The sequence below is a fragment of the Myripristis murdjan genome, chromosome 2 (genome assembly GCF_902150065.1).
Source record: "Myripristis murdjan chromosome 2, fMyrMur1.1, whole genome shotgun sequence".
NCBI lineage: Eukaryota > Metazoa > Chordata > Actinopteri > Holocentriformes > Holocentridae > Myripristis > Myripristis murdjan.
Genome location: NC_043981.1, coordinates 3,173,998 through 3,186,144, shown reverse-complemented (window position 1 = coordinate 3,186,144; position 12,147 = coordinate 3,173,998). Strand labels below are relative to the sequence as shown.

The 12,147-nt window shown below is 39.2% G+C and overlaps 1 protein-coding gene across 2 annotated transcripts in view; it reads left to right on the top strand.

The window, feature by feature from the left end:
• The window catches only part of mcf2la (mcf.2 cell line derived transforming sequence-like a), an 82,828-nt gene that overhangs the window by 14,557 nt on the left and 56,124 nt on the right, over window positions 1-12,147 (top strand). Inside the window, exon 1 of one of the 2 annotated variants that reach the window (XM_030068837.1) lies at window positions 2,770-3,064. The exons of the other annotated variant lie outside the window; for it this stretch is intronic. Coding sequence (XP_029924697.1) covers window positions 2,992-3,064 — 73 coding nt within the window. The 5' untranslated portion in view covers window positions 2,770-2,991. Of the gene's footprint in view, window positions 1-2,769; window positions 3,065-12,147 lie in introns of those variants that run through there. 2 annotated transcript variants of the gene reach the window in all.

Genomic DNA, 12,147 nt, shown 5'->3' with positions numbered 1-12,147 from the left:
ATTAGATGTACACCTGACGTTAAAATGCGCCTCCAGTAAATGAGATTTCTTTTTCCTCTTGGCAAAAACGCAGATTGACATGCACGTCAGTAAGCGTCTCATCTTGCCTTTTCCGCCATCTAAATGTATCCTGGTTATTCATTTTTGCATTTAGCCATCCGAGATACCTGTTACCTGTTCATCTCCTTGCTTGATTTTTGTGTTTATCTTGGTCGTCACTGTTGTAATGTGTGGAGTGGAGACACGCTGCATTCATAGTTTTGTCAGAGGCCAAATGCGTCACTGCTCAGCTTCAGAGGTGGTATGAGTGATCAGATCTTCAAGACATTTTGATACTCCACACCTGGATTTTATGCTTTTGCTCTATCTGAATCATTGTGATCCATGATGTTTCTTTTATTCAGGTGGAATGGAGATTATTGTTTTTGCTAAGATAAATGTGCACACTTTGCAAACTGATTTCATCAGCAGGACTGCTTTTACTTTCAGTAAGCATGTTAGTATTTTACTTTTAGTATTTTTACAAAATGTACATTTATTTTCATTTTACACATCTCACATAATTATGTGGAAAATGGCTTTTTGCTTTGGCTTTGGCTTTTAACTTAATGTTTAAGAAAATAGGTCCTTCATGTTGTGGATGTGATACGTGTCCCCTTTACTCTTTGAAACCTGAGCAAATTCACTTGATTGCCTTCAGAAACATAGGAAAAAAGTAAAAAAGTGCTGGAACACCGATAAAATATCAGCCACAAAGAAGAAGAAAAAAAATAAATACAAAGGAGAAATAAAATGCATGAAAATTACCAGACACAGCAAAACAAATACCAGCCAGTTAGCAAAAATTGCCTGATAATTAGCAAAAAAAAAAAAAAAAAAAAGGGTCAGATCAGTGATTCTTAATTGATATATTTGTATATTGGTCATATTTCTTGTTTAAGTGCTTGTGAAAAATATCAGAATGCAGTCATCCAGCTTCTTTAATGAACAGAGGGATAGAAATCCAGTATTGTGGATCAGCAGCCCAGGGGAGCACAGAGCAGCTCATGAGGAGGTTTCACCGCCATGTGGACTCACATCACACCAGGGAACTAGATAACCCAACACTCTACCAATTTTGGGAGAAAGATTTGCCTTCATGACAAAAATGGATATGATTCAGATCACCTTCCAATGTACCAGTTCTGTAACTGGAGCAGATCAGCTGTAGTCTATAAAATACTTGAATACTCAGCTTTAGTGACATTGAATGAAATGGAGAGGTGGATATAAGACACAGATCCACAGCCGCCATCTGATGCTCTTTAATGCATTTTGAGATTGTCGGTGGAGCAAATTAAAAGTGTATTTTGTATTATCCTGCTATGATGACAGCTATGTTTACTTGCACATATTTTGCTGTATCTGCTGACTGTGGCAGTGTGTTAATCAATTTTGAAATGTGACAAAATAAAAATTAAGTGTGTTTCCTTCTGCTGGGTTCAGGAAAATGAATAGACTCTGAATGTAGACTGGAACTACATCCAAAAAAATCACTCAGAAAAATGAAAACCATCTTTCAAGAACTGATTAGTATTGGGCAAGTTGTTCTTTACCGTATCCGGCTAATGTTGGCCATATTTCATTCTGTCCAAAGATGAAAACAAAGACATGCATTTGGCAATAATCTAATTCCCCAATAATGGCCATACTTCCACAATGGCGGCGTGGATATGGTGATGATGGAGCACTTTATATTTCAAGGGAGTGGCCAAATATTTCAGTTGCAGTGCAGTGACGCTGAACCAAGTCATTATTTATTTGTTGCTTTTATTTATTGCTTGCTTTATCTTGCTTGCAAGCATACAAATATTTTGTGATAATGAGGTAATTTGATGACACTTGAGTTCATTGTTGTAACACAGCATTTGTCATCATACAAATACATTATAATTACATTATAACTGCATCAGAAGATATCATACTCTATTATGGACTATGAATCTGGCATGAGCCGTTTATGAGACTAAAAGATTTACCTCTGGGGCTTTTTCTTCACAATTCAACAGAAACACATGAGAAGTACTTCATTGTGACACATGGAAATGCCATAATACAATACAATGTTATGAATCGAGTTATGAATTTAGAATAAGCTATTTATAAGCCTGTTCAGGCTATTAATTAATGTATTTTCCACTCTGACCTGTTTATTTATTTATTTGTTCATTTTGTTTGTTTGTTTATTTGACATTATTCATAAAATAAGATCACCTAAAGTAAAGTAATTACAATACAATTGCAATACATAATGTAACAGACAAAACTTTAGGTCAGGTTTCAAATCTCCATTATTTGCATCTGTTATGTGAGAAATTGCATTTGATAGCTGACAAATGTCTTTCAAATGATGACTGAAAGATGACAGTGTAATTGTTGTAGTCACTATTGTCATTATAATTATAATCAGTCTTGGGAAGTTGATTTGACATAAGGTGGGACAAGAAGCTATAGCCCAACTCACCCTGAATACCCACTTTGTGTGTGTGTGTGTGTGTGTGTGTGTGTGTGTGTGTGTGTGTACTTGTTGGCTATTGTACAGGATCTAAGGGAATTCTATCATCGCATCTAGTCTTACTCTGCCTGTCTGCAAAGAGAGTCTATGTGAAATGTGAAACTAGCTATGGGCGGATCATCTGAAGCCCCGCCTCTCTGGCTGGCCCAACTGTTTGCAAGTGTGTGTGCGTTAGAGTGTGCGGAGGGGGTTGGCGAGCGTGTGTGTGTGTGTGTGTGTGTGTGTGTATATGTGTGCTGCGATGAAAGAGAGTGACAGCTCAGTAAGCGGCTGAAGTCCTCGGCTGTGGCGGAATGGGCTGCCTGAACTTCCACCGTGACTTTCTCTGACAATGTGGCATGTGTGTGTGAATGTGTGTTAAGTGTGTGTGTGTGTGTGTGTTAGTCTGTGAATGTGTGCCCATGTGTATTAAGTAGCATAAATGTATTGGGGAAAGGATGGCTCTCAACCGAGTGTCCCAACTGTGCCACGATATCACCCGGCTATGGCTGCAACTCAAGATGTTGACAGGTAGGGAGTGTGTGTGTGTGTGTGTGTGTGTGTGTGTGTGTGGCAAGTGTGTAAGGTAAAGTGAGGCTGTTGAATGGTCATCAGTGTGTGAGTATTGGCTAATTGTGTCTACATTGCATATTTATGTAGACAAATGAGGCTGGACTTATTCTACAGTTGCTTTTCTGTGTATTTGTGCAGTTTGTGTGTGTGTTTTTGAGGGGGTCACCTTTTCTCATGCTTTTGTTTCGTTATGATACCTTGTAGAGCTGCAACGGTTAATTGAATAATCGATCTGTACTCTTTTTTTTTTTTTTTTTTAAGAAGAAAATTCACAAATTCTCTCATTCCAGCCTCTAAAATGTGAAGCTTTCCTGATTTCTTTAGTCGTTTGTGACAGTAAACTAAATATCTGTGTGTTTTGGACTGTTGGTTGGGACAAAACAAGTCATTTGAGGATGTCACCTTGGACTGTTGGAATTTGTGATCAGCATTTTACACCATTTTCTAACATCTTATGGACCAAACAGCTATCAATTAATCATGAAAATAATGGCTTGATTAATCATTAATGAATAAATGAATAATCATTAGTTGCAGCTCTGATACCTTGCCTACATTTGGACACAGATAGAGATCATCATTCTGACCAACAATTTAATTTCCATGTAACCTGCAGTGTTGCTCTGCACTGATATGAAGTCAGTTTTCCTGTTTTATTGTAAATCACATCTGGTCCAGTAATTATGGTTATTTTCTGATATGATCTAGTTTTATAGATTGTAATGATTACTACTACACTGGTAGTATCAATCAATATATATTCCACATATGTTTTTATCTCTACTGCTGTTATTATTGTTTTCGTCATCCTGGCTTTCAGTGGAGAGTTTTAAGATTGAATGATGGTCTGTATGCTGTTTCAGAATGAGGCACAGCTAAAAGGGAAAATGCTAATTGCTTCTTTTGGGATTTCTTTGGCATGACAGTGGTCAAATTTAAAGTTTGAGGTGAGGACCATTTTGACTCAGATTTTGTCACATACCCAAAAATCTCATCCCTGCTGATCCTCCCCCTGCATTTCTATTGATGAAAAGGTTATATATGCACTATAAAGTAGACTGTGTGATTTCTCCTGAGGCTCTAACCCTGTATTGACGTGAACAGTACGTTAGCATGAGGGGGATCCATTCACAGAGCAAACACAGAGCGCATACAAAGCATATTAATCGAACAGTTTCATTAACACACAGTATGGCCTCTTCTCAGCTGGGAGCGAAGTTGGGACAAAACTCTTTTGAGAGTTTGAATGTCAACATCTCCTCCCCCTTCTTTCCCTCCAGTACTGTCTGCAGTGTGTGTGCGTGTATGTGTGTGAATGTGTGTTTCTAGGTTTACCCAATCCTATTTATTTTGCTTCTCTGTGTATTACTGTGTGCAATAATAACAAAACCGTTAACCACAATGTTGGTGATAATCCTAGGAGCATCTGCCATGCTTTTCTTGGCACCTCATGGGCTTTCTCAGGTGTGTAGCATATTTTGGTTTTTGCTGTGCTGTTTCAACACTGTTTCCCTTGCTAGGAGATGGATTGAGTCGGCCTCATGAGGATGGTTAAAATACACACACACACACAGGCTGCTCACACACTGGCAGCACGACTGAGATATTAACCTTTCCCAGCTTTTTGCCAAGTCAAGATTAGAAGTTGACAACGAATCGGCTAAGCTCCTCAGGCAATCTGCTGTGTGTGTGTGTGTGTGTGTGTGTGCGCGTGCGAGAGAGTGTTTGCATTAGGAAAGCTGTTTCTAACATACCTGTCTCAACAGCAACAGCGCTGTCATTAAACAAGAAGAAACACTTCCTCACAGATACTACCTGACACCAAAACACAACCCATTCACAAAAACAGTCTGTCAATGGCCATGCATGACAAAGAGCAACAGTTTGACAGTAATTACAGATGAACAATGGCAACAGGAAAGTCCAGAGAGAGAACATGATCAATAAACTGAATTAAAAATCAATAACAATGATTAATGAGGTAAAATGATTGAAATGAATCCTTAATGATCCCTCAGGGGGAATTGGATGACTGCAGGGGGAAAGACACATGACACAGAATACAACAAATCGAACATATTGATGTTTGAAGATGTAGCATCTTTGTCATACTAAAATACAATTCCAGTTGTCTTGAGTAATTTCTTGCTGTACAATATTTTCTTTCTTTCTTTCTTTCTTTCTTTTTTACCCTGGTAAGACCGGATTTATGCTATTTCAAGACCATGTTATTAATGAAGGCCCTCATGGATGGATGGAGGCTCTCAAAGGAAGTAATACTATCTATCAGGACTGCCAACCATTTGACCATGACCTTCTCAACTTCACTGTGATCACAAAACTGTGTCAAGATATTGCATACAAATTTCAGCCAAAAGTCTGTTGCAGCCAATACCAGGGTGCTGGTCGAAGACGTATCTCTGCTCTTCTAAATAGACCTTTTTCACAGGTGCCATTTCACATGAAATAGCAGGTAAATACAGGTGTTACTAATACAGGTGATACTAATAACATTAAGTAAGGTTCTTCAATTCTTTTAGAATACCAGTAATCCTATTTTGGAAATCAGTTCTGCGTACATAAAAAGGTTAGGATGTGAAAATTGTACACTGAGACCCCCTTTTACACCTGGTATTACCATGCATCTTGTATCCAGAAGATATGATTTAGCTGGATTACTTTTACACCTGGTATTACTCTGCATCCTCAGATCTGATTGCAATCTGATGACGCTATACCACATGTCACATACTCTACCAGTATGTATATTTTTTTTTTTTAAAGATGATGGCTTTCCGTATTCCACCTGCGCACTTTTGGATGTGGATTACAAAAACATCTGTATTTACACCTCTGTTCATTGTGGTCAAAATGCATCTCTGACCACTTCTGAAGGTGGTTTGGGCTAACAGATTGCAATTCGTTTTCAATGCATCTTGGGTGCATTGACACCTGTCTTTCTGTGTGTTCAGTAGGTATCTGATCAGCCAAGACGCATGTTAGTGAGAGGTTTAACAGGGTCTTAGACACAATCCATTAATACCTGTATTGACAAAGGAACAATCATATACTCTGATGCTATGCTACATAAATGTTCCCACTAAAGATATTGATATGTCCCTTTAAGGATACCACCCCAGAGTCAAGCCAACTTTCAAGTCAAGTCAAAGTATTTATTGTCATGTGCACAGAAAGAAACGAGTTTCCCTGCCCAATTAAATTCTTACTTTGCTGCCCACAATGAATGCCAGTTATACAATAAGAATAATAATAGTAAAAAAATACAATAATGATATTTAAAAAAAAAAAAAAAATACAATACACAAGAAATATAAATTATGCAGGAGAGCATGACAATTGTATGTACAAATATATGAACAAATGTATGTGCAAATGTATGCTAAAGTGGCAAAAACATGCTTTTTTATACAAAAATATCGTCAGTAGTGTGTGCAAAACCAATAACATAACCCTGTGACTTGACAGTAACAATGCTGACTTTGAAGGCTGAAAACTTTTAGTACCCACTACTGGTTTTGGTAAATCAAAGTCTCAGTATTTTAGAGGCCACTAGTGTATATTTGAGGATACATCTGTTGCAAGCGGATGGAGAAATTTTAACCCTGGATAAAAGGGCAGAAACAAAGTTTTGCATGTTATGCTTCACAAAACTTACTTCATGAAACCAAAAAAGCCAATTTTGCAAAAGCCAGTATCATCTGTGCATTACCCTACTAGTATGTTTGTTTGTTTTTTAAGAATATTTTGATTACCTGGAAAACACATTGATTATGCAAATGAACACAATTGGAGATATGTTTTTTGCAAGCAACTCTTAAAAATAGTTGATTAGCAGCCAGAAGTTCGGCTGTTCATCCTGTTATTATATGTGGTGGTGTAGTACTGTTGTCTTCTAAACACTGAGATCAGTTAACACTTCAAAAAACCTGTTGTTTAGGCCATATAATAAAAAACATGAACAGCTTTTGATTACTAAAAGGTCAGTCTTCTTATTTACTGACCTACTTCTTATTTCACTTTAGAGACTCATGAATACACTGGGGCTTTCTCCTAACCCCGATACATGGTGTGTAGAGCTGATGTTGCATGTCCTGAGGTGAATCCGGCTCAGCCTCGGTGACCTTTGAGACTATTATAAGACTTGGTTTCTCAGTTGCATGATGTCATTGTGCAAAAGAGTAGTGTCTAGTTTTTCCTAGCCATTTGTTTGTTTTGGGGCAAGTAAAAACACAGTCTTCCTGAATTCTTAGCTTTTTGGCTGCCCTCCCTTTCTTTCTCTCTGTCATTTTTGTTTTTTCTTCTCTGAGTAGTGTAATGACTGGTAGCTGTGGCCAGAAGCATCTAAAAAAAGGGTGGTGTAGTAACTGCTGGTTTTACGCTGGTTTTGAGAGAGCGCGAGAGAGAGAGAGAGGGAGGGAGAGAGAGAGGGAGGGAGAGCGAGAGGGAGGGAGAGAGAGAGGGAGAGATAGATGAACTGTAGTCAGCTGTACTACAAATCAACTAACAGCTGTGTTTGTGACTTACCTGAACAAGTGACCTCACCCCTTAAAGGAAATAGTAAATGGAGGGCATTTCTATAGCGCTTTTCTAGTCTACTGAGCACTCAAAGCGCTTTACAATGTTCACCCATTCACACACTGATGGCAGAGGGGACCATGCAGGGAGCCAAGCTGCCTATCAGGAGCAGTTAGGGGTTCAGTGTCTTGCTCAAGGACACTTCAACATGCTTTGTGGGCGCTCTACCTCCAGAGCCACACCAAAGAAAAGGAAAACATAGTTTTTGGCAGATTTCTTTCAGAGTGATGGTCCATTAAATGCTTAAATTTCGGCGGAGTGAGACGCTCCCTCCCCTGGAAAGTAGTCCCTGGGGTTTGCTTTCCATAGCCAATTATCAGTTCTTTGGTTTATGGATGGTGACGACTTTGTTAGCTGCCAAAACAGAGCATTGTAAGGTGGCTGTTTCAACCCAAAATTCATATTTGAACATGGGGGATTTTGATTAAATTTACTGAAATCTTTAGTACCACCTCATGATTTTCAGAATGGTTTCTCTCAATGTAAAATGTGGGGAAACTGTAGTAAATGGGCCCACATTTCAAAATCACTGGTGATCTGGTGACAGGTCCTTTTTAAATAACAGAAACACAAACAACAAAATCTTCCATTTGACCCTGGTAGCTGAGTGAAAGTAGTATTGGCATATCATATTACATGTAATTTCACTGATACCCAACACAAACTTTCCAGACTTCATGTGATGATTACTAAACATTTAGCTTAGCAGTTGATACAAGCTCCTTGGCAATCCAAAAAAGTATTTCTTTGCTTTAGTAAATAAGGATGTAGGCTTGACATGGTCAGTCCAGTAACTGGTTCAGTGTCATTGCACAACAGGTCGATGTGCTCACAGTGGTTGTATGGCCATTAGCTGGGATACCCTGGGATACCAAGTGTGTTTCTTTGTTTTGGCCTTTAGGCATAATGAAATATGACCAGCATTAACTGATAATAAGGAACAATAACAGCTTACCCTTTACTAATCAGTTTTTGATTCAGTTTTCCATTTTGACCCTTTCAGACATTAGGGAAACTTGTTGATTTTCCTCCAACAAGCTTTTATTTTTGCAGCATTTCAAAACAGTGCATTTAATTCTGATCTGACAGTTGGGTGGACCCACAGCCTCAGGGTGTTTGCACGTCTTTGTGTGTTGTGACAGCAGCGCAGACTGCAGACAGTGGGACAGTAGTGTGTTGTTTTGCTGTGATGATGATGCCACTATCTATTCAGTAGATCACGGCAGTCTGCCAGTGGCAGAGTCAAGCCTGTACACCATTGTTCTGTATTTCCAACCATTTCTGAAGTGGACCAAAAGCTGTTGAATCTTACACACTGCATCGTTCTTGAAAGACAAATTTGGCATAGCTGTAACAGAGCTAGGGATCATTAAAACTTAAATGATCCCTGATGGATTGTTACAGTAAAAAAATAAGGGGATGCAGCAAACAAAAATAGAAAATAATGAAAATACAGAAAATGGATATATAAAAACATAACCAGATGACAATTTTCAAGTGAAAGTGTATCAGTGCAAAGTACTATGCCATGATATGGGACAACAGGTACAGACAGAGCTCAGTGCTCTGACGAAGACACACTACAAGCTGAAAGGCCAGCCGCTTCAGCAAAGATGAACACTTATGCTTCTCTTTACTCTGGTGATGACTTTTAATTAAGTTTGCTCCTATGGCATAGTGTGTATGTTACTGTTTTCTAGTCCAGTACAGTCAGTACAGTACTTATTGCCCAGATTTCTGCACTGCCAAACAATTCAACACAGTTTATTTAGTGCTTATTCAGACTGCAGGCAAATTGGATTTGTTTCTCAAATCAGATCATTAAGACAGACTGTACACACTGTTTGCAAATGATCAGATCAGTATTTGCATGGGTTGCTGTGGTAACAACGTAGGCTTCAGTAACTATATACGCTGATAATGTGGCTTTCCAGCATGGAAGCAGGAGAAATGTCCAGAAGCCTCCCCCAAAGTGCCAGCAGACAGTTTATTTCTGTCTGTTGTCTCTGAGTTGTCCTCCATACCGCTCTCCTAGCAGCAGTATGGATTCTGCTCAGCCGCTCTGGACGGATTGGACGTCGTTGCTGTGTGTCGCGTTGCAAATGATGGAAAAGACAGTGAAATCTAATTTGAGAGTCCAGAACATCCGGGCTGTGACGCATCCATAGGAATCAGATCGGAATTACATTTCAAACCACCTCCAAATGTGGTTGGATCCGATTTGCAAAAATCACATTTTTTTTTTTCCGATTTCTTGGCAGTGCAGACTCTCTAAAATCAATCTGGATACAATCTAGATATGCCAAAAAATTTAGGTTGGCAGTCTGAACAAGGCCATATAGATGCATCAAACAAAAAAAAAAATCTGTCCTAGAGTTTTGACCAGATTGGCCCATTACAGTCTGGCATTTGTTGCCTTATTATGTATATGAAAAACAGGATGTTAGGAAAATATGTACTTATCATTTATTGGACCTATACGTTGTTCATTCTGCTAAAAAAAACAAAAAAACAACTTGGCCTATATATGTATTTCCTTTTTTTTAAATTAAGTCATTCTGTTTTATTCATAATATTCTACATCATGCAGAAATTTCAAACCTTTATAATTAAACAAGATTTGTCAAAATTGGTAAGACATCAAACGACTAATAGCCAAATATATTAGGGGAGGTGTGTATCTGTAATAGACAGGCATATGACAGCAAACAGAAACATTGGCAGTGGGGCATATGGCTCTATCAGAAGCTGAATATTTAGCCTATTATTTGCTAAAAGGCTTTAGATGGAGGCACGCTCGTATGCACACACACACACACACACACACTCACACTCACACTCGCACTCAAAAACACAAAAACAAACACCCTCTCCTGTGCAACCCACAGTCCTGGCGGGCTAAATGGGGGTCTGTCATTTTATAAATATGCAGATAACATACATCCTTAAAGGAAAAATGTATTTAGGTAATCTGCCTCTTGTTTGGTCAAACTTGTGTAATGTCAGCTGTTTTAACCTTTATTTACACTGGATTGATTCCCTGAGCACAAATGCCCATTTTCAGCAAAGCCCTGCTTCACAATCTCATTTACACACACACACACACAGGAGATGAGGAGCCACAAAGAACAGGAAACAAAAATGGGGACTAAAACATCTGATTCCAATAGTCATTTTTATTTAATTTTCTACAAATTATACCAACTAGAGAATAAAGTCAAACTATTTTTGATTTTGTTTGGGACCCCTGGGCGTCCCCGGCCCCCACTCAGCACAACCCAGACATTGTTGTTTTGACGCCACAAAGCGAGGCATGAACTCACGTGATCGTCATCAGTAATATTTTAATATTTTTGCTGGTGGCTATGTTTTCTGCTGCCATACTAATCCAAGCTCACACACACACACACACACACACACACACAAATTCCAGGCCACTGTTCTCCCTGTGACCCAGTTGTTGTTTGGAGTGGTGTGTGAGTGCCTGCCAACTCCAGTCTGTGTGTGTGTATTTATGCATATGTGTATATGTGTGTGTGTACTAGAGATGCACTACAGCAGTGACAGATGGGACTTTGGTAAACCCTGACTATAATGCCAGATAATAAAGCTTGGATTCCCTTACAGGAGTGCACACACACACACACACGCACACACACACACACACACACACACACACACACACACACAAAGCTGTAACACACATGCACACACAGCTGCCCATCTCCCTGCCACTATAACAGTTGGCATTCGATACCAACACAACTTTTAACCCCTTCACCACACACACACACACACACACACACACACACACACACACACACACACACACGTCTCATCTCTCTCATTCAGTGCCATCAAGTCTACATTCCAAGACAGTCCCTTCCATTTGCTTCATACCAGAGCAGCAGATGAAGAGCAGAGTGGCCTAGTCCAGCTCTCACACAGGGCTACTATGTGGCTTTTAAATCATCCTGGCTTGAAGCTTGACTTTTAGCATGGGTGTCATTTGGGTGGGCCTAGCCAGCTGTGAGGACACTGAGATCCAGACCATGGTAATGCTACAAGCTACACTTCATCTACAATGTAAACTTCCTAGGGAGCAACTGTCCATCTTACAGTATATATGCCAATGGGTCTCACTGAATATTTAAGTGATAATCAACATGTAGGTGTGTGTTAAATTGTTTTAAGGCACGCCGTGGAGGCAAAGAACCACCTGACATGAAGCAGAGAGTGGTTGCTTCCACAGAGTGCTTTATAACTGTTTAACACACATCTATGAGCTGATTATTACAGTTATGTAATGGTCATTTACCAACAATATAAAGGAAAGAGGAGAAAACAATATGAAAATTCCACTGGTATGCTTTCCTTCCCGGTTGTTAGTTTATCAAGGCTATAACTCAGCTGTGCTGTCACAGTTGCTAATGAGGAAGCTTTGC